The sequence below is a fragment of the Phacochoerus africanus genome, chromosome X (assembly GCF_016906955.1).
Source record: "Phacochoerus africanus isolate WHEZ1 chromosome X, ROS_Pafr_v1, whole genome shotgun sequence".
Classification (NCBI taxonomy): domain Eukaryota; kingdom Metazoa; phylum Chordata; class Mammalia; order Artiodactyla; family Suidae; genus Phacochoerus; species Phacochoerus africanus.
The window spans coordinates 5,863,839-5,885,612 of NC_062560.1; the positions used below are offsets into that span (position 1 = coordinate 5,863,839).

General features: G+C 50.8%; 1 protein-coding gene across 4 annotated transcripts in view; it reads right to left on the bottom strand.

Annotated features, from left to right (window-relative positions):
• Window positions 1-21,774, bottom strand: part of PUDP (pseudouridine 5'-phosphatase) — a 302,518-nt gene that overhangs the window by 229,383 nt on the left and 51,361 nt on the right. For 2 of the 4 annotated variants that reach the window (XR_007132898.1, XM_047765647.1), the window contains exon 3: window positions 16,620-16,849. Coding sequence is in view for 3 of the 4 variants with exons in the window: in XM_047765647.1 (XP_047621603.1) it covers window positions 16,620-16,849 (230 nt within the window). In the remaining variant the exon portion in view is untranslated. Of the gene's footprint in view, window positions 1-8,614; window positions 8,706-9,144; window positions 10,480-16,619; window positions 16,850-21,774 lie in introns of those variants that run through there. The other 2 variants (XM_047765648.1, XM_047765649.1) reach the window with 2 other exon arrangements.

Here is a 21,774-nt window from a genome sequence, read left to right on the forward strand (position 1 = left end):
GATTTTTGCTTTTGGTTTTTTTGGTTGGTTTTTTTTTTTTTTGGCTTTTTAGGGCCACACCCATAACCTATGGAGGTTCCCAGGCTAGGGGTCGAATCAGAGCTGTAGCTGCCGACCTATGCCACAGCCACAGCAACACTGGATCTGAGATGCATCTGCAACCTACACCACTGCTCGCGGCAACGCTGGATCCTTAACCCACTGAATGAGGCCAGGGGTACTCGATGGATTCGTTTCGCTGAGCCAGGATGGGAACACCAAGAATCTGCAGTTTTTAAAAGTGAAGTGTAACCAGGAGGAACACATCTGACTCTTTTCTTTTCTTTTACTTGCCCCTTTGTATTCCACTGCTTTTGCTCCCACTTCAGAATGTCGCCTGGAGTTTGAAGTAAACAGGAGAGCCCATTGGCTAGACTCTAAGGTTTAAGGGTATAACTTTTCCATTCATGTAAAGATACAATGTTGCAGAACAGAGAATAGCTTTGTCTTGTTGGAGGTTTAAAAAAACATCCGGACTTGACCTCCCTGGACAGACAGGAGAACAAAGGATTCCAGCACCAACAAGTCTGCAGCAACCAACCACGCACCCCTCTCACCTGGCCTGTGAAAATGCTTTGCTGAAACCCTTCGGTGACTTCGAGGGTTTTATGGGCACAAGTCACCAATCTCCTTGCAAGAGAAGCCATTCTCTGCTCCAACCCCCTCGACGTTCCAGTATTGGACAGCCTCACTGTGCATTGGGCATAGGAACTTGAGTTTGGGCAGAGAACTGGCCGCTGCACTGGAGGATATGTGCTGAGAATGTGGTGGAAAAACGCAACAAATGGGTGGGGGTGTGCAGTTTACAGCAAACTCTGTCCAGGCCTTGTCCACCCACAAGTTAAACAGAGCAGCCAAATGCAGGACAGAAAACAGGCCCACGACGTGAATCGTGCCGGGAACCAGCACCAGCACGGGGTCCAGGCGGCCAACCCCAGCGCCAGCTGCACAAGGACGGGATGGGATTCTTAATCATTAGACAGCGCCTGGAGTTGGAGGGATTTCCCTTCTTTGAAGCAGCTGTAAAAATGCCTCAGAAGGCTTGGATGTGCTTGTTAATCTGTGCCTTGATTCCCAAGACCTAATGAGCTTCTACCGGCCACTGACAGGAGAAGGGAACCCACAGCCCAGAAACCTGGACGTTGTGTGAATGTTTACCAGATGGGCTGTGTAGCTACTGCCACCCAAGAATAAATCTGTGAGTCACCCGGAAAGACTCCGCCTGTTCATCACAGGACTCGAGGGTCATAACGCTATGAAACCAGTGAAAGACATAAGCTAAAACAATACGGCTCACATGGTCCACAGACAAAAGCAGGCAGTGTGCTTTTTTCTTGCAAGTACGAGATCATCTCGGTGCCGGTGCCATCAGCCGCACACAGCTGACAGGTGTTGCCCTTTGCTTCGTCTTCCTCTTAAATACTTCATTCCCTTAGTGACCAGCCCGCCCTTCTCACTTGGCACTGACCGCTAGCACTTGACCTTAAACTCACGCATGCCTACTTGCAAAAGATGAGTTAGGGACGTGCCGTCGGTCGCTGCAGAAAGAAACGTTCGTCTAAGGAAAGGGTGTTCGGGGGCTTGCGAGCCGGTGGAGGGGTCAGGGGTGCAGACTGCGCGCTCCCCCTCTCCACCCGCATCTCATCGGTGCCCCGAGACTCTGTGGACGGGCGTGGCTACGAATGTTTCACGCCCCCTTTGAGGAAAGCAGAGACTTTTGGAGTGTGGCCCACGTAGCAGGTCCTACAGGATACGTGTCCAGGGCTGGGAGCCAGGTGTTGCTTAGGGATGTTCTTCTCACAGCTTGTGCTTGGCCTAACCAGGCCGCGCGCGGCATGAAACGCACCTCCTCAGGATGCCAGGCAAAGACTGGGCACCTGAGGCGCGCCTGCTGAATTAGGGGGAGATGGCGGAAATGCCGTGTGCAGGAGTCCGAGCAAGCGGCCGTAGCTGGAGGACAGCGGCCAGCCCTGCCTTCTCCTGTCTCGGGCGAGGCACCTGAGCCAAGGAAACTCAGAGGTGAGCTGAAGGTCGCCCTAGCATGTGGGTGACAGAATTGAGGAATGCTCTGCACCCAGGTCTCCAGAATCCAGTGTTCTTTTCACGTTTCCAAGTGAGAGCTAAGCTATACCTGAATTCCATCTCCAGGAAAGCAGAGGAGCTTAATTAAACTGTAGCTTGAGGGGTTACCTTCATAAAGAATGACATTTCCAACTGCTGGGGAGGTGAAGTGAAGCACTGCAGGGGCTTTGCACCTGGAGGTGCTGACCCCACTTCTCTGGAGATGCTTGGCTCAGCCGTGCCTACAAGGAGGCCACGTCCACGACCTTCACCTGGGCTGCTCGTCGGAACCACCGCAGACTTAGAAGACTTTAAAGATGAGTATCATATAACTAAGGTGGTCCGTTTGATAAGGACGAAGTTGCACGTAACAGAATCTTGTCTGATGGTGGTGCAGGGAGGACAGGAGTGGAGGGGATTAGGGAAGTCCTTGGGAAGCCACGGGAGCTTGAAGGACGATACACTGGACACTGAGGCAAAGGGGATTCCAAGCTTCTGCGGCGAAGGGTGTTCTGGCAGAGGGAAAGAGAGCTTGCTTTGTGACAGCCTAGCTCTGAGGCCCCTGAGGGAGGACCAGGTACAAAGAGGAGGGGCCTACCCATGTCATGGGTGAGTGGAGGAGGCCGGGCCCACGTGGGTGTGGCTGGGGTGAGCTGGAGGCGGCTGCACGTAAATGGAGGTGGCTGGGGGTGAGCCCAGGCGAGGGGTCGAACTGGAGCTATAGCTGCTGGCCTACACCACAGCCACAGATATGGCAATGCAGGATCCGAGCCACGTCTGCAACGTACACCGCAGGTCAAGGCAATTCCAGATCCTTAACAGAGTGAGGCCAAGGATCAAACCTCAGAGTTACTAGTCAGATACGTTTCTGCTGCAGTGTTTCCACTGCACCACAATGGGAACTCCCTTAATTGTAAGTTTGAAATGATTACAAAGTGTCCATTTTAAGTTGCACACTTTTCTGGAAGTAGTGAATTTTTTATGTGGGACTGTGTCGTCTCTAGGGAATAAGGCTTTTCGTTTTGCTCAGCAAAACACAGAACTAGATGAAGTCCCTCTGGTTTAGTTTCAAGACTCTCAGAGGACCTGGCAAATTTAAGCACCTCCGAAAGCAGCATTCATAACTGTTCATTATATATAAAGCCAGGCATGATCCAAATCTAATCACTAAAAAACTGTCAATTAAACTGCTACTTTTAAGTTGAAAGTGTCGTCATATCATTTTTTACAGTGGGTTTGATTCTACATGTTAATTTTGTAATACCAAGTTCAGTTTTCACCCTGTGAGACATAAAATCTTTGAGGTCTTAAATTTTTGATCAATTTTTGATCAACAGTGTGCCTATCTAAGGTTTAAGTTTTATTTGACTCCATGTTCTTTGTTAGACAGTGAATTACCTACGAACAAGTGCCAGAACATTGTGATACTGAATGTGTATACTCTTCATCACATGTTTACTCAAAGTTTAAGCACTGTTGTCAAAATGAAGTTTGCATGTATGTTGCTGTTAATTGGTATGCTTGTTTATATCCTTCTTTTCATCCATGCATCCACTCATGCACCATCACCCATCCATCCATCCACTATCCATCAATCTATCCACCATCGATCATCCATCCACCGTCCATCCAGCACTCATCCATCCATCCATCCATCCAAATAGCCTTTCATCCATCCATCCAAGCATCTATTCACCCATCCATCCATCCACTATCCATCCATGTATCCTCTCATGCATGCATCCAACCATTCAAGCACCTATTTATCCATCTGTTCATCCAGCCATTAATATACATATACATCCACCATTCATCCATTCATCCATCGGCATCCATCACCTATCCATCCATGGTGCATCCATTCATCTATCCATACATCTATCCATTCATCTACACATCCATCCATCATCCATCCATCCATCCATCCATCCATCCATTTATCCAAGCATCCATCCAAGCATCCATCCATCCACCCAAGCATCCCTCCCTCCCAATCTATCTACCTACCCACCTACCCACCTATCTCTATGTAAAGCAGATCCCAGCTGTGTGCTGTGGTGTGCTACTTAATCCCGTTGGATGGTGAGCTCAGTATTCCTTGCACACTGCAGAGCTACCTGTCTTGTTGAATTTCGTCTGAAAATAAGAGAATAAAGCCAGTACTGACATAAACATATTCATAACCCAATCCTCTGGAGTAGCAGGCTAGATACACAAATGAATCATGCCACTAAATGGATTCCTTTTCCTCATGAGGAAAGTCTTTGAAGACACGTAGGATTTAACAAGCCGGCGGACATGGGTGGGAAGCTTCCTAAGGAATTCTGTCATTTTATTCGTGAAAACTACGCTGTGAGGTACTCTTAGTGTCCGTATTAACGTGTATGCATGTAAATTAACTGCTGAGCAAAGGACTTCAAGACAGTTCAAACCCCTTTTTCTCATTTTCTCTTTTAATAACACAGATTTTGTGTCCACTAATTTGTCAGAAACCACCGGGAAACCCAGCAAAGCTCTCAAAGGCACCAAGTATTTTAAAGATTCATAAAACCAGTGTTAATAGTTTCTAGATGGGCATCTAGAAACCTCTTTTCCTCTTCCTACTTCCTCTCTGTATTCAAGTAAATGTGTATGATCACATCTGTTTCCTCCGCCTTCCGCATGACACTCATGAAATGCAGGTGCCTTCCAAAAGCCCTATCACTGTCCCGTGTTGAGAGCTAAACTATGATGACAGTGGCCTGGGAGATTATCCCCTACATGACTAATATATCCACCTGGACACCATGGGCTGAACTGTGTTCCCCAAGATCCAAATGCTAAACCCTAACGCCCCGGGTACGTACGGGGTCCCAAGGGAGGCCCCGCCGGTGTCGCTACAAGAGGAGGAAGAGGGAAGTGACTCTTTCTGCCCCTCCCTTCGAGGTCAGAGGAAAGCCCACATGAGGACAACCACGCCAGGAAGCACCCTCAGCGGAAGCAGAAGCTGCCAGGACCCTCAGGCTGCCCTGCCAGCCTCCAGAGGTGCAAGGATCTGCATGCCTGCGGTTCAGGCTGCAGAGCGTGTGGCACTGTGTCACGGCCGCCAAATCACACTCCCACAGCGGGTACAGGGCGCTGAGGGTGATTTTCAATCAGCACTTTCGCAGACGGAGAACCGCCATCTGATGTCTTAGAGCACTCCTGCCTGTGGTTTGGGGAAAGGAAACAAATGTTTCTGGGGTGGGGATGATGTAACTCCGCAGATGCCTAGAAGGGCAGGAGCACAGCACGTTCTGCCTGCCTTTAGGCTTCGCTACGGAAGAGGCAGGCGTAAGCACAGCAGGATGGGTGGGGGACAGATGCCTCCGCCCACACGTTGGAGTGACATTCCACACCAGGGGAGCCCCAGTAATTCCTGGACCTGGGAGGGGCCAGACTCCTCGTTGCCAAAAGAGCTGATGGACGGCTGAGGTTCCGGGGCTGCCACCACGTCACAACCGCCCGGGCAGAAAGCCTCTTCTCAGTCCTCTGGATGGAAACACTGGCTGTGGATGGCCCGGCAGCCTGTGTACCAGGGACGACAGGTCTAGGAAGGCAAGGTCCTCCAGGATTTAGTTTCTGGTGTTCACACCGATGCCTCACCTCTGCTCCCTGCAAACCAACCGAGTGCCCACCAACCAGAGGCAAGCTGGTTTTCACACACAACGTTGCAAGTCAGCGTTTCTGGAGATGAAGATGTGCTGACGTCCAGGCCGCGCTGGTGATCTTTTTATGCATCTCTCAACGGTGTATTAATGTTCATTTCTTTTCTTCAATTATTAAAATATAGTCGATTTACAATGTTGTGCCAATTTCTGCTAAACAGCAAAGTGACTCAGTTATACACATGTATAATTCCTTTTTTATATTCTTCTCCATCAGAGTCTATCCCAGGAGACAGATAGAGTTCCCTGTGCTGTACAGTAAGGCTTTGTTGTGTAATCACCCTAAAGGTCATGGTTGGCACCTACGAACCCCAAACTCCCCGTCCATCCCACTCCCTCTCCCCCTTGGCAGCCACAAGTCTGTTCTCTATGTCTGTGAGTCTGTTTCTGTTTTGTAGATAGGTTCATTTGTGTCACATTTTAGATGCCACATATAAATGATATCATATGGCATGTGTCTTTCTCTGTCGGACCTCCTTCACTTAGTATGAGACTCTCTAGTTGCATCCATGTTGCTACAAATGGCATTATTTTGTCCTTTTCATGGCTGAGGAATATTCCATTGTATATATGTACCACATCTTTATCCAATCACCTGTTGATGGACATTTAGGTTGTTTCCATGTCTTGGCTATTGTGAATGGTGCTGCAGTGAACACAGGAGTGCATGTATCTTTTTGAATTACAGTTTTGTCTGGATATATTACCAGGAGTGGGACTGCTGGATCATATGGCGATTCGAGTTTTCTGAGGAACCTCCATACCGTTGTCCACAGTGGTTGTACCGATTGACATTCCCACCAATGGCGTGGGAGGGGGTCCCTTTGTTCCACACCCTCTCCATTAACCGTTATTTGTTAACTTATTAAGGATGGCCATCCGGACCAACGTGAGGTGGTACCTCACTGCAGTTCTGATTTGCATTTCTCCACATTAGCGATGTTGAGCAGCTTTTCAGGTGCCTACTGGCCATGTTTGTTTGTTTGTGTGTTTTGAGACATGCCTATTTTGGTCTTGTGCTCATTTTTCAATCGGGTTGTTTTTTGTTTTCTTTTTCGGCTGCCCCCACGGCATATGGAAGTTCCTGAGGCAGGGGTCGAAGACGGAATCTGAGCTGGAGCTGCAAACTACACCGGAGCTGCAGCAATGTCAGATCAATAACCCACTGTGCCGCAGCGGGAACTCCCTGTGTGTTTTGTTGAGTTACATGAATTGTTTGTGTATAACGTTCATTTCCGAATGATCCATCAGGATGTCATGAGGTATGAGGTTTCCAAAATGTCCTTGGCACAGCAGTCCAGAGATTCTTCACCCTGAATGAGGGACTGGGGATTCCTGAAGCACTTTAGCTGGAAACAAAAAAGGCTCCAGAAGGATTCCCGTGGACAAATCTGTTTTCAACTTTGCTGGAAAAGTTGCCCAGAAGTGGAAATCTGTTTTCAGAGAAAACCAAGGCAGGTCCACAAAACCAGTGCTCTGGGGAATCCCCCTGGGGGCGTCTGGACAAGGTACACGCGACACCACTAGCGTGATTCTCACCAATGAGGTCGCCGGCCTTGTCTTCTGGGAGGGTTCTCATCTTACCTGTGCATAATTCCTTGACAGTGCATACAATGTGACGAGACGAATGACCATTTTTAAGTGCCTACGGGCTCTGGCGCTGCGGTCACGCTTTTATTTCATTAGGAATGGGAGTGAGGGCATGAGTAGCTCCGGGGGGCTCCTCCCTGCGACGCCTCCTCAGGACAGAAGGCGCCAGGGGGGCACGCGGTCGGTCACCACGGCGTGTGTCCTGCCCGAAACCCTTTCCTCTCACTGGGTGGAGTGTAGTGTCTCCTCAGTGTAGGGGGACCATGGAGGCACCCCACCCTGCCCTCCGTAAGCGGGGGTTCACGTGCACCCCCATCGCAGCACGGGGACACGGTGGTCTAGAGGACAGTGAGGATGCTGGCACTGGGGGGCGGGGAGGGGGGCTGGCACGGAGGGAGGGGTGCTGCTGAGCACAGCCAGGCATGCTGCAGAGAGGGCAGCAGACCCCTCAAGGCAGGTGCAGAGCCATTAGGAAGTTGTCAAGGAGTGTAAACGGCAGGCCCTGAGTCTCCGGGGCTCTCCTTGGGGCGGGCCAATGGGGTGTGGGGGTGTCTGTCAACCCAGGGGCCAAGCTGAGCCACACCCTTCACATGGCATGGATCCCAGGGCGAGCGCAGACCCACACCCGACGTTCTCTGCTTCTCAGAGACTGGCCAGCGGACGCTCAGCACGGTGGAGTGAGAGCCACGAAACCCACCCAGGACTGGGGAGCTCCCTGTGGTCCTCCAGGCCCCCAACAGGTGCCCGCCTGGCCGTAGGACAGGGTTACTTTTAGTCACTGGTAAACTACACACCGGAAGTACTGTTTAACTTCAATACAGACGCCAGCAACGACAACAGTTTGGGAAGGGAAACATCAAGTGAAGGCAAATAAGTACTGCATTATGCCAGTGTTCTTCCACCACCCTGAGAACATGCCAGTGGGGTGGGGGCGCTGACACCTCCCTTAGACTTAGCTCCTTACAGCTCTAAGGCATTTTAGCCCCCGACTCGGCTTCCACATCTCGGAGAACAGTGGCAGGGAGGAGGTGCCCTCACAGCCCCCGGAGGGTCAGCCCTACTGAGTGACTGCCGGGCTGGGCTGGACCCCAGCCTGCCTGCGAGTGTGACTACCGGCCTCCTTGCGACCTCCGGACTTGGGGACAAAGGTCAGCACATCGGTGAAGGGGTGCTGTGCAGAAGGCTCTGGTAGAATCAGGAATGTGAACCCCCCAAAGAATGATCTAGAAGCAGCAAGAAACAATGAGGAGGCCTTTATTTTTGACGAACACTGTGTCCTGGATGCGCCCCACAATGAACCACAATCTGCTGGCTTCCAGATTGAAACAACTGGCAAAAAAAAAAAAAAAAAAAAGTGTCTTCCAAGAGAATTCTGTATGCTCCCTCTGGTGAAATTCCAAAGTTTAGCCTTCAGGATCTACCTAACAAGAAACCCAGAGTATCAATATTGCTGTTTTTATTTTATTTTATTTTTGGTACCTCAGGATAGCAAATAGCTATCTGATATCAAATGGTAAATGAACCAAGTGGTTTTAAGGAAACAAGATTTTTCAAATTTTTTTAAACTAATTTTTTTTTTTTTTTGGTCTTTTTGCCTTTTCTAGGGCCACTTCCAGCGGCATATGGAGGTTCCCAGGCTAGGGGTCTAATGAGAGCCATAGCCGCCGGCCTACGCCAGAGCCACAGCAACGCGGAATCTGAGCTGCATCTGCAACCTACACCACAGCTCACGGCAACACGGGATCCTTAACCCACTGAGCAAGGCCAGGGATCAAACCCGCAACCTCATGGTTCCTAGTCGGATTCGTTAACCAGTGCGCCACGATGGGGACTCCCCAAACTTTCTAATAATCAAATTTATACTAGCTGTATGGGAATTAGCATCTCTGATAATTATGAAACACACTGGGTTTTTTTTTTACATGAAGAAACAACTTTTTAGCATATTTTTATAATATTGTAAGCTCAGTGACTGACTGGATAGGGGCAAATAATCACAGTGGTTTTAACGGTGTCAGTTTTTGTAAAATTAAACTTGACTTTTTGCTTTATGAAATGTCTTTCCACAGCACTTTCATATCACATTGTAATGAGAATGGCACTCCTCAGTTTTTCTGATCATTGGTGTATTTACCCATCATTAAATATGTATTTTAAACCATAAAAAAAAAAAAATAATGCAGAGGGACAGAGCTGGGGGCCTGCCTGGGGTAAGCCTTCCTCCCGCATCCAGAGCAATAATCTCATTAAGGCTGACACTCCTATCCATGTTTGGTAAGTGGGAGAACTGAGGCTGAGATTAGGCATGGCAGCGGGCCCCAGGAACTCCTAAGAGGCCCAGGCCTTACTCCCCAGAACCTGTGCCTGGGGTCCCTCTCATGGGAAAACGACTTTGCAGATGGGATTCAGGTTATAGAGCTGGAGACAGCGGGTGTCCCGTATTAAATGGGGGGGAGGCATTTAAGCAGGGGTGTCCCCCCACCAAGCACGGCACCTTCTCTGGCTGGAAAGGGACGGATGCTGCAGAAAATCACCCTTGAACTGATTAAATGCCATCCTTGGAAATTACTGGGTCCACTGACTTCGAATTGGTTTAAGCTGGCCTAGGACTAACGCAGTGTTTCTCAGGCACTTTATTCGCTGTCGCTCCCTAGGAGCCTTTGCAGACAGGCGGGTTTTGCCCCAACCCCCTAGCCCCGCATAGGCTACTACACAGAACAAAGGTGAGGTGGAATGGGGCGTAGGCATCAAGAGAGCAAGGGGCAAGGCAAGGGGTTTAGACCTCAGGGGGTGCCGTGGGGACCACGGCGTGTGACACAGAATCAGAGCGGAACAGCGCGATCACCCTGGAGGCTTTAGAAACATTCCACAGGCACAACCAGGAATTCTGGAAGAAAGTCTTGGCCCTGCTGGTTACCTGTCCTCTCTGGTCTACTGACCTGTGCTTGTCTAGTAAGACCACCTGTGTGCACGACTGCTTAGCTCATTCTTCAGAAATCCAGGATACAACTCAGGCGTCTCAATATCTGGAGCCCTGTCAAATCTGCCTCCTGTGACGGTGGCTTGAAGCTGAGGGGTCAAGCGTACAGGATCTTACGATGCCCTGAGGAGAATGACGGTCCCGTGAAATCGCGGTACGCGAAGATCTCGCGAGCACATGCACAAACGCACAAACGCACTGAGAAGACGGCTCCGCGATCCTATTTGTGCAACTATGTCATAAGAATAAATGAGAAAGCAGCCCCTCGGGTCGGGTGAGGCTACCGAGCACAGGAACACACAGTCGCCCCTGTACATCTTGTCTGGCGTAGGTGTCTGTGCCCATGAATCCAGAGAATGAGAAAAACTAAGCGCTTAGCGGTCTAGTTACCAGGAGTCGCTGCGAGTAAAACTGAACAGAAACCTGACGTGTGCGCACGGTTAAGAGCCCGCGGTGGTATCCGGTCTTCCTAAGAGTGAAGGGAGACACTCCTGCCATCACTGGGTGTGTTCCGGCGCGTGGAGGTGAGGGGGCGGGGAAAATACCAGCGGCAATGACCAAGCACGTGGTGTTCAGTGGAGGTGAGGCCCGTTCAGGTGACCGGGGAGGGCGTGTGGCGCAGGTGTACCGCACCTGCCGCCCGGGAAGGGGGCGTCTCTCCCTTCATTCCATCCGCCGGAGTGGCGAGCAGGCAGTTATGCTTTCACACCCTAAATGCAGTGTGGATGGATACGTGCGCCACCTCCGTGGATCACAGGTAGCCCGTTTCTTAATGGCAACAGCAAAAATCTAGGACCAGCTGCGTAACCCATCCTGCGCCGCAATCCAGAGGACCGTGCACTACAGAAGTCATTTCGGCGGCGCTGCCGGCAGGGGGCGGTGCTGCTGAGCGTCTGGGGAGCCGAGAAGGAACCCCGCTGAGGTCCTCCGTGTTCGCGACGTCACACGGGTGGAGAGGAGCTGGGAGGAAAGGGGCCCGTCTTAGGAGGAGGGGGCTCGGAGAGTTGGAGGACACGTGGGCCGGGAGTGAGAGAGGGTGAGAATGCGGTCCCACACGGGGACCACGGCACCTGGCGGGGTCCGGGAGGTCCCAGAGGTTGGCATGGACCAGCTGGCTAAAGGCGCAGCCAGACCAAGGGCTCCTGGAGAGCAGGACGCCCTGAGGCCACGCGGGAGGGGAAAGTACGAGGGAGGAAGGCAGGACTTAGGTCACTGGGAAATGCGGAGGCCTTGCCTTTGGCCAGCAAGATGCTGAAGGTCTGGAGGAGGAAGCAAGAGAGGGACCCGGGGGTGTGGGGAAGAAAGACAAGGGCCCCTTGGTGGTGAAGGGGCTCCTGAACATGCCAAGGTCGCCCACGGGTTATTCTGAGCTGAAGACATTAGAGAATCAACAGCAGCAGGAAGGGGCTTTTTCTAAATTCTCCTTATCTTCCTAAAAGCAAAGGCTCCCTCAAGAATGTACCTGTCGTAAATAGCCTCCCCAGCAGTTTCACAAGCCAGGAAGGTTGACTTTTATGGCTGAAGATGAGCCTGCACAGGTCAGGGGCTGGACAAGAAGTCGCCTAAACAGACATGGTCCTACACTCATCTCTTCTCCTAGGAGCCTGTTCACTGTTCCTAAAAGCCACGTGTTCCCCCAGAAGGGCTCCTCTGTCTCTCCCCAACCCCCATGAAGATGATGGATGAGCCCCAGGCTCCAACTGCCTCCTTGAAACCCATTTTTCTGTGAACTGCCTTGCTCTTACGCAAACAGAAACCTGTATTTTCTCTTGCTAATGCCTTTGTTCACTTTCAGTGACAGGCCCCTAAACGCAGCACCTAAGAGTGTACAGGAAAGGTTTTCGCCTCGACAACAGACCTCGGGACCGTGAGTGAGCTAGTCCACAGACACTCTGCAGGAACACCAAGCAGAGGCAGGTGTGACGAAAGAAAGGCTGTGTAAGGGGAGGAGGTAGGAAGGTAAACTCACGGTCATTTTTTTTTTTTTTTAAATGAAATAGGGGACGGTGTGGTCCATCAGGTTGCAGGAGACATGAAACAGCAGCACAGACCAGTGACCAGAGGCCCCTGTATTTTGCTTAGTGGTGCCAGGTGGCACGAACAGAAGAGGGTCCTGAGGCCCAGGCAGTGAGGGCTGAGGCTGCAGGGTCCCCAAGGCCCTGCAGGTGGCTGACTATGGCCCCGGGGCTCTCTGCACCCCCAGGAAAAGCTCCAGTAAAGCGGCGTCTCCTAACGGGGTGTCGGGAAGTGAGAGAATAACAAAGAACATCCAATCCCCCAAAAGACAGAGGCCCAACTCAGCTCACCTGGCTGCGCTATGCCAACTTTAAACCTGCCTGGAGCAATGTTCCCCTGATGCCCATTACCTGGGAGGGGAAGCGGGTCTTCACAGAAAATAATAAACAGCAGCCGCACAACAGCCTGTACACGCCTGCAGACTCTGGCCACATATACCAGTCACCAGAAAAACTAGAGGATGAATTTTAAAGTAACACATTTCTACATAAAACATTAACTGCCATTTCACATGTTGAAAAGTCTGCTCAGGATGCCTTCTGTAATTGAAGAAATGGTTTGGGTTTTATGATGACACCACTGCATAGTTAATCAGAACTCACAAGTTAAAATACATTTGTTCTCTCCCCCCACCCCGCCCTTATTTTTGTCTCTTGAGGGCCACACTCAACAGCATATGGAAGTTCCCAGGCTGGGGGTCGAATCAGAGCTGCAGCTGCTGGCCACAGCCACAGCCACCCCAGATCAGAGCTGTGCCTGTGACCTACACCACGGCTCATGGCAACACTGGATCCTTAACCCACTGAGTGGGGCCAGGGATCGAACCCGCATCCACGTGGATACGAGTCGGATTCATTTCTCCTGAGCCACCATGGGAATTCCTACATTTGTCATTCTTTTTTGACTCTCTAGGTTTATAAAAGCTTACTGTGCGACACTTTCTAGAAAGCAAAACAAACCAAACCAAGTAATTCAAAAGAAACCCTGAAAGTCAGCTCTTAACAAGAAAACTAAAAAAGGCAAAGTAGAGTGACTGCTATGCTTTTCAAAACTGATTTCAGGTTGCACTTGTAATGCAGTAACTATCAACTCAAGAAATCACGTGTAAATAAGGCCATCATTTTTATTTTGCAACAAAGATGCATGTTCTGGCACGAAGGCACTCAAGTGGCAGAGCTCACACAACCAGGGGTCTGGACTCTGAGTCCCCTCACTGTTGTCTGGGAGCCTCCAGATGCTCATGTGCTATAAAAGCTGGAGCAACGATAACCTCTTCCCCATGGTCACCTCTGCCCCACGCAGCCTCTGAGATTTAGTAGAGGCCTCCTACGTGCTTCCTTGGTACACAGCAAGCACTCAGGGAATGCTCAGGAGCATGAGCATGGGTTAAGGGGACTTTTGAAGATGGCACAGTATTATTGCATATTTGAAGCACAAAGAATGATACATCAATAACTTAGAAGAGTATATTGTCAATGAAACCTTAGTGAATGCCAGCTCTGCTGGCGTTTTCTCCCAGTTAAACACTAGCTAATGCCTTCACATCAATTCCCCCTTTTACGCTACTTGAGTAACACCCTTGTCACTAAGCCACACTTAACGTATGCAGGTATTTGACCTACAGGTCGTCCTGTTTCCCAGCCACCTCCACCTAAGACTTTGGCCTTTGCTCAGGTGCCGTGTGTGTGGTGGGAGTTTGCTCGGATGCAGAGAGCCCCTGGTTGTGGAGCCCCCCACATTCCATACTTGCATTGCTCTCCCGATGCAGGGGACAGTACCAGAGAGGCTTGGGGACCCATTCTTAGGTCCTGTTCTGCTGCTTTCCCTTTGATGCAGTGCAGGTGGACCTCAAAGATCTAGGGCATTTCATGTGATTCGTGAGTCTCTATAGAGAGTCTCGGCTGCTGTAGGGAACTCCTCATGCAGTGCAGGGGCCGGAAGCAGGGGCCTCTGACTCGGAGCCATGGGGGGGGGGCGGTGGGCTGTGCAGGGTGGGTGGCACTTTACTTACCCGTGAGCAGATAAACAGCATCTGCAGCCAAAGGAGATGGCACCTGGGGGGGAAAGGGCTTTATCTCCTAAAGCGATGGGCAATTCCTCAAGCAGCGGGAAGCTCTTGGGGAAGAAGAGCCCACGTCTATGGATCTGTGGTAGGATGCCAAGCACGCAGACACACGGAGGTCCCTATGTAAGAAGCAGAATCACACTGCGCCCAGGGCCTGTCCCCCAGCCCTTGACAGGCATGTTTGACTCTGTGGCCTAGGGGCTGCGCCATCTGAGGCTCCACCCCGGTCAAGCACGTGTGGCGCTGAATCAGCCTGTAGACGTACATTGCCAGGCCTGCGCTCCAGCCACTGTCACTCAATGGATACACATGATTCTGGCGTCAGAGATGTAATAAAAATATAAGTATCTGCCCTCTGTTCCTGGATTCAGCTCTGAGCTCCTGAAATCCTTGGAAATTCCTGGGCAAGCCGAGCATCTTTTGTTTTTCGGCATAAGCCCCCCTCAACCACCCTGACTTTATGCAAGTGAAGTGACCCTCCTGGTCCCCTAGGTGGGCTCAGGATGGAGGCTGATTGACAGAAAGGCCCAGGCAAGACTAGAGGGTGGGAAGCTTCAACCCACTCCCCAGCCTCCAGGTCCAGAGATGCAATCACCAGTGGCCAGTGACAGAATCAACGGCCACCAGGAAATGGAGCCTAAAATCCAAGGTTCTTGGAGCTTCTGAACACGTGGAGGGGCTGAGAGGGCAGTGAGCCCAGAGGTCACAGAAGCTCACACCTGTCCCAGCCACGCACACTGTGCCCTAAGCACCTCTTCCGCTGGGCTGTTCCTGCCCAGCGCTCTTAAAAATAAACCAGGAAAAGCCGTATGTGTCCTCGCCAGTTCTGGGAATCGTTCTCCAAAACGAGGAAAACGGAGAAGGGGGCTGCGTGGGAACCTCACACTGGGAGCTGGTCGCAGAGAATGTGAGCGGCCTGGGATCCCACGTGTGGCTGGGGGCTGAGGGGGGCGCTGAGCCCTTACCAGGCATCTGTACTAACGGAGGGGTTAGTGCCAGAACTGAACTGAGCTGTGGGACCCCCAGCAGAGGCCAGAAACTCAGAGAACAGGAGAGTGTGTTTCTACTGCTCTACCAGGTTCCACGCAGAAAGTTCAGCCAGAACCAGAAAAAGCCTTAACTCATTCAAAAATCCCCCCTCTCGGCTGCTTTTAGAGGCGGTTTTGAGGTTGTGACTTGGGTGGACAATGGCTAGCGTCCCCTCTCTGGCGCACTGGTCCCTGGAGCACCCAATGGCGAGAAGACCCTTCATGGAAGTGCTGTTCCCTGCCCTAATCCCCACGAAGCACGGTGCCCTCCAATACAGGGACTCGGGGGGGTGGGGTGGGGGGACGCTGAGGGATGCCCCGCCTGCTGTGGGCACACTGGCGTCACCAGCAGGAACCCTCTGAAGAAGCCTTCTGGAGATCACTGAGACTGCGGAAGGATGCAGTCAACAAATGCGGCGCACGTGCAAAAGCACAACCACGAGGAAAGCGTCATCATTACCGGCACCTGATTTCGCTCATGAACCCACATCACCTTCCCCAGTGAAAGTCATGTGGGCCGACGCCTCGGCGCCTTTGTTCTGCGGAACGGGTGCCGCCTGGTCCCCCACTTTTTGCAATGTGAGCGTCTTCGCGGCAGAAGCCCCCGGTGTTCTGGAATCTGCAGAGCTGAGCAAGCACCCGCCACTCACGCTCCACCCTCAGAGACCACCTCCCCAGCCGCACGGCGCCCCCGCATCATGAAGGGCAGCCTGAGAGGCGGGCCAGCGGCCCCCTTCCAGGGCAGAAACACACCGGAGTTGGAAACGTCTCAGCCAAAACCCAAGGTCACCACGATTACAGTCATGAAACATCACTGAGAAGTGCCGGGGGCTGGGGCTCCTGAGTGCTGTCGCCACGGCTGGGCCGCGAGGAACACGTCTGTTCATCACACAGCAGAACGCGGCGGCCCCGCAGCGCTGCAGCCCCCGGCCCCGGCGAGGTGCCCAGGCTACCCCGGCCGGTTCGCACTGGCCGGGCGGCGTGGGCGGCCGTGCTCCCCCACAGAAGGGAGGGAGCTCCCCTGCATCCCCCCATCTGGGGACCCCTCTTCCTGAGTTCTGAGGGGCGCCGCCGTAGCCGTCCACGTGGACACAAAGGCCTCTGCCCCTGCCGCAGGGGCACCCCCCAGGCCCGAGGCGCCCGCTGCCGCTCACCTTCTCCGCGGGAGGAACGGGAGAGAACCTCCTGGCACAAGCCAGGAAGATGTCTGGCTCTGGCTTCCCGCTCCTGACTTCGGGGTCGTCCCCCAGGACGACGTGGTGGAACAGGCTGAAGAAGTCCCCGTGCCTGCTGGTCTTCATCTGGAAGGACTCGGACCCCGAGCTGGTGGCCACGGCGCAGGGCACGCGGTGCGCCCGCAGGTGGCGGATGAGCTTCTCCACACCTGGGGGAGGAGGGAGCCGTCAGTGACGTGACGCGAGGAGGAGCCTCTGCGGAGGCGGGGGCTCTGCGTCCTCCGCTCGGCAGGGACCCCGTCTCCCGCGCGTCCCGGCGCTCCGACCTCCCCACTCGGCCCCAAAGCCAAACAGCACTGCCTCCGGCCTCGGTGACGGCGCGTCCCAGAGCAGCCGAGGGGACGGACGGTACGGGGCTGATGCGGCTCCGTGCACCAGCCCATCAGAGCAAACCCGGGGAACGCGCCCTGCGCTGAGCACCCGTGTTGTGTATGTAGTACTGTGTAGTACTGTGCTGTGTGGTGTAGTGCTGTGCTGTGTGGTACTGTGCTGTGTGGTGTAGTATTGTGTAGTATTGTGCTGCGTGGTGTAGTACTGTGCTGTGTGGTGTAGTATTGTATAGTATTGTGCTGTGTGGTGTAGTATTGTGTAGTATTGTGCTGTGTTGGGTGGTGTAGTACTACGTTGTGTAATGTTGTGTAGTATTGTGCGGTGTTGTGTAGTGTTGTGCTGTGTGGTGTTGTGTTGTGTAGTGTGGTGTTGTATTGTGCTGTGTTGTGTAGTATTGTGTTGTGTAGTATTGTGCTGTGTTGTATAGTGTTGTGTTGTATTGTGCTGTGTAGTATTGTGTAGTATTGTGTTGTATAGTATTGTGCTGTGCTGTGTAGTATTGTGTTGTGTTGTATAGTATTGTGCTGTGCTGTGTAGTATTGTGCTGTGACGTGTTGTGTTGTGTAGTGTTGTGCTGTGCTGTGAAGTAATGAATACCCAAGGACCATGCTTCTTTGGCTGTGTTCTGAGAACACTGCTGTACAGAAAGCAATTCTGTCCTTCCTCACAGGGCCGGGTCCTCAACTGGCCTCCACCACAGGCTCCGGGCAAAGGCCACAGCGGGAGGAGAGGCGGGCAGGTGGTAAAACAAACACTGTGTCCCGCAGCAACCCACGGGGTGAAAGACACCCTTGGCCGACTTGCAGTCAGCATGGGGGTTGCAGGGAATGGGGAGGTTAAGGCAGGTCTCCCGGGAGCCCATTAAGAGAGGGCCAGTTATCAGACGGGGGTCAACAATGGCCCGACCCGCCACCTTCAACCCAGGCCCCTTACAACCACAGGGATGTCTCTAGCCATACAAAGCGCCACAGTGTATCGAAGACGGCATTTTAAAGAATCAGGTAATCATGGCTGTTTTAGAAGTGCTTAACCCAATGTCCCTACTTTCTCAATTGCCACAGAAAACACAGACAGTTTCCAATACTTGAACCCGCTCAGTAAGACAACAGATATTGTGAGTGCTTCATCCTTTAGAGAAAACAGTTAGCTGAGACGCTCCCAGGAAGGTGTGGCTCTCAGCTCCACGCCAACACAGTGAAAACTCTCTAAAGAATAAAGCAGGGGGGACCGCAGAAACGAATGCAACTAGGAACCATGAGGATGCGGGTTCCATCCCTGGCCTCAATCAGTGGGTTAAGGATCTGGCATTGCCATGAGCTGTGCTGTAGGACGCAGACGAGGCTCGGATCCTGCATTGCTGTGTCTCTGGCATAGGCCGGTGGCTAAAGTTCCGATGGGACCCCTAGCCTGGGAACCTCCATATGCCGTGGGAGTGGCCCTAGAAAAGACAAAAAAAGAAAAAAGAAAAAAAAAAAAAAGGAGATAAGAAGGTGCTGTATACTTCAAAACACTATCAAGGTGGAGTTCCCACTGAGCCCAGCGCTGTGACACTGGTTCCCTCCCCCAGCCAGCACAGTGGGTTAGGGATCCAGTATTACCAAAGCTGTGCCTTGGTTCACAACTGTAGCTCGGATCTGATCCCTGGCCCGGGAACTCCATATGCCACAGGGGTGGCTGAAAAGAAAAAGAAAAAAAGCACTTAACCTAATCTCCATGTATATAACACTTTACCCAACAACAGCAGAATACTTACTATTTTCAAGTGCACATGAAACATTCAACAAGATGGAACATACTACGATCCAGAGGACAATTCTCAAAAATTTTTAAATAACCTGAAATCATACAAAGGAAGTTTGCTAACCCAGCAGAAATAAAACAGGCATTAATAATTGACTGGGCAGGAGTTCCCGTCGTGGCGCAGTGGTTAACGAATCCGACTAGGAACCAAGAAATGGCAAAAAGACAAAAAAAAAAATAATAAATAATTGACTGGGCAGTATCCATTGTGGCTCAAGGCTAACGAACCCAACTAGGATCTATGAGGATGTGGGTTTGATCCCTGGCCTTGCTCTGTGGGTTAAGGACCTGGCATGGCTGTGGCTGTGGTGTAGGCCGGCAGCTGCAGTTCCAATTTGACCCCTAGCCTGGGAATTCCATATGCCTCAGGTGTGGCCCTAAAAAAAAGACAAAAAAAAAATTTGAATGGTATTTGAAAACTCAAAACTATTTGAGATTAAATAACACTTTTATGTAAGATGTTGCTCAAAGATGAAATCGCTAAGGGAAATGAGATAATATTTTGCAGAGAACAAAAAATATATCAAAATATGTGGGGTATAGCTAAGACATTTTTAGAGGAAAATTTATACCATTAAATTTTTAGAGAAGGTCTCAGATCAGTGATCTAAATTGTCACATCCAAAAAAAAAACTGTAAGAAGATATACAATCTGAGCTTTTTATCTTAAGAAAGTGAGGGGGAAAGAGAACATTAAAATCAAAAAGTTAAAGGAAAGAATTGAAATAGGAGAGAAGATCAATGAAACAGGAAAAAAAGAGAACACAGAAAATCCATCCAACCAAAATCTAGTTCTTTAAAACGATCAATTTAATTGGTGGACTGTTAGCAAGACTGATCAAGAAAAAAAGAAAATGATCCAAATTTCCCGTAAGAGAAGAAGGACAGCACTACAGATCCTAACATCATTAAAAGGATATAAAAAACATTATAAGCAACTTCATATCAGTAACATTGACACCATATAAAGGGGAACAAGTTCTTTGAAAGACAGAAAGCTCACTCCAGAAGTCTCTAATACCTAACTAGCCGTAGCTCTATTAAAGAAATGGGATCTGCATTTGAGAACCTTCAAGGAGTTCCCGTCGTGGCTCAGCAGAAAGGACTCTGACTAGCATCCATGAGGACAAAGGTTCGATCCCTGACCTCGCTCCGTGGATTAAGAATCTGGTGTCGCTGTGAGCTGTGGTGCAGGCCACAGACAGAGCTTGGATCTGGTGTTGCTGTGGCTGTGGTGTAGGCCAGCGGCTAAAGCTCCGGTGGGACCCCCAGCCCAGGAACTTCTATATGCCGCAGGTGCAGCCCTGAAAAGACAAAAAAGAAAAAAGAAAAAGAATCTTCAAGAATGGAGGAGTTCTCTTGTGGCTCAGTGGGCTAAGGACCCAGCATCTTCACTCTAGTGGCTCAGGTCGCTGCTGTGGTGTGGGCTCCATCCCTGGCCTGGGAACTTCCATTTGCTTTGGATGTGGCTGAAAAAAACAAAAAAAAACCTTCTCAAACCTAGGACTGGATGGCTTCATGGGTGAATTCCCCAAACATCTCAGAAAAAAATGACACCAGTTCTAAAGAAATCAGGGAAAACTGGAGGGAACACTCACTTCCCAACTCATTTTACAAGACATTGCTGATACGACAGACGGACAAGAGTCAGACAAGAAAGCTGAAGACGCATATGTCTTAGGAACACATGCGCTTAACTTCCAGTGGAAAAGCAACTTCCCATCAGTGTGCAAGTATTCGGAGTGAAGCGTTTCTATTATTTGAAAATATCAAAAAGCCACACCATACAATTAGTTTGCAACAAACAACCACTGATTACTATCATGGAGAATTATATTTACTAGCTATTGCAATAAAAACCTTCACTTAGCTCATGAGTGGGATGAAAGAAGGCACATAAGAAACAGACATCCAATCACCACCTCTGTCTGGATGGTGATTAAAGCTGAGTGTCAACATGATTGGAATTTAAAATAAAATGTTCAGGAGTTCCCCTCGTGGCTCAGCGGAAACAAATCTGACTAGTACCCGAGGACACAGTTTCGATTCCTGGCCTCACTCAGCAGGTTAAGGATCCAGCGTTGCTGTGAGCTGTGGTGTAGGTTGCAAATGCTGCTCAGGTCCTGAGTGGCTGTGGCTGTGGTGTAGGCCGGCAGCGGTAGCTCCGATTCAACCCATAGCCTGGGAACTTCTATATGCCACAGGTGCAGCCCGAAAAAGAAAAAAAAAAAAAAAAAGGAACATACGTAAATACATCCTTTCTGTAAGACCTATTGAAAAAAGAAAATTTTGCTGGAAAAGTTCTTGGGTGCTATTCATTTAAAACTTTTAAATACAGCTGATTTCATTTTAGCTTATCCTTCTAACATTTCTAGTTCTGTGACTATTTTGTAATGTACCTAATGTGCCATTGCAATATCATACATAAAGACATACCCGGAAATCTAGACTGGAGCACGTACTCAACATTTTTATCCATTGGGGAATGAACCAGAAATGCTTTGGGACGACTGTTTTTTAATCAGGCACAACATGCCAAGCTCCTTGAAAATGTCTGAGACCACAACAAACAGGACACCCAAGGGAGAGGCCTGACTGCAGCCCCCTGGCCACGACGTCCCCCCCTTGGAGCCCCGTCCGGTCCCGTCACACAGCAGTGACTCGCATTCCTGGTGGAGCAGCTGGGAAGGAATGCCTGTAACAGGTTCTGCATGTAAAATCACCCCCAGGAAGGCTCAGCACAGGGGAGACGTCAGCCAGGATCACCACGGCATCAAACCTCCGGGCGTCGGCCGTACAGGACCCTCCTGACATATTAGTGCCTGATTCCTTCAAAATCTTTTGTTCCCTTTAAGTACCGTCCACCAACCTGTTCTCAGGCACTCTGAGAAGTAAAAGACTCAACATGTACACCTGTTCTGCCCTGCCCGTGGAGACGCTGGGT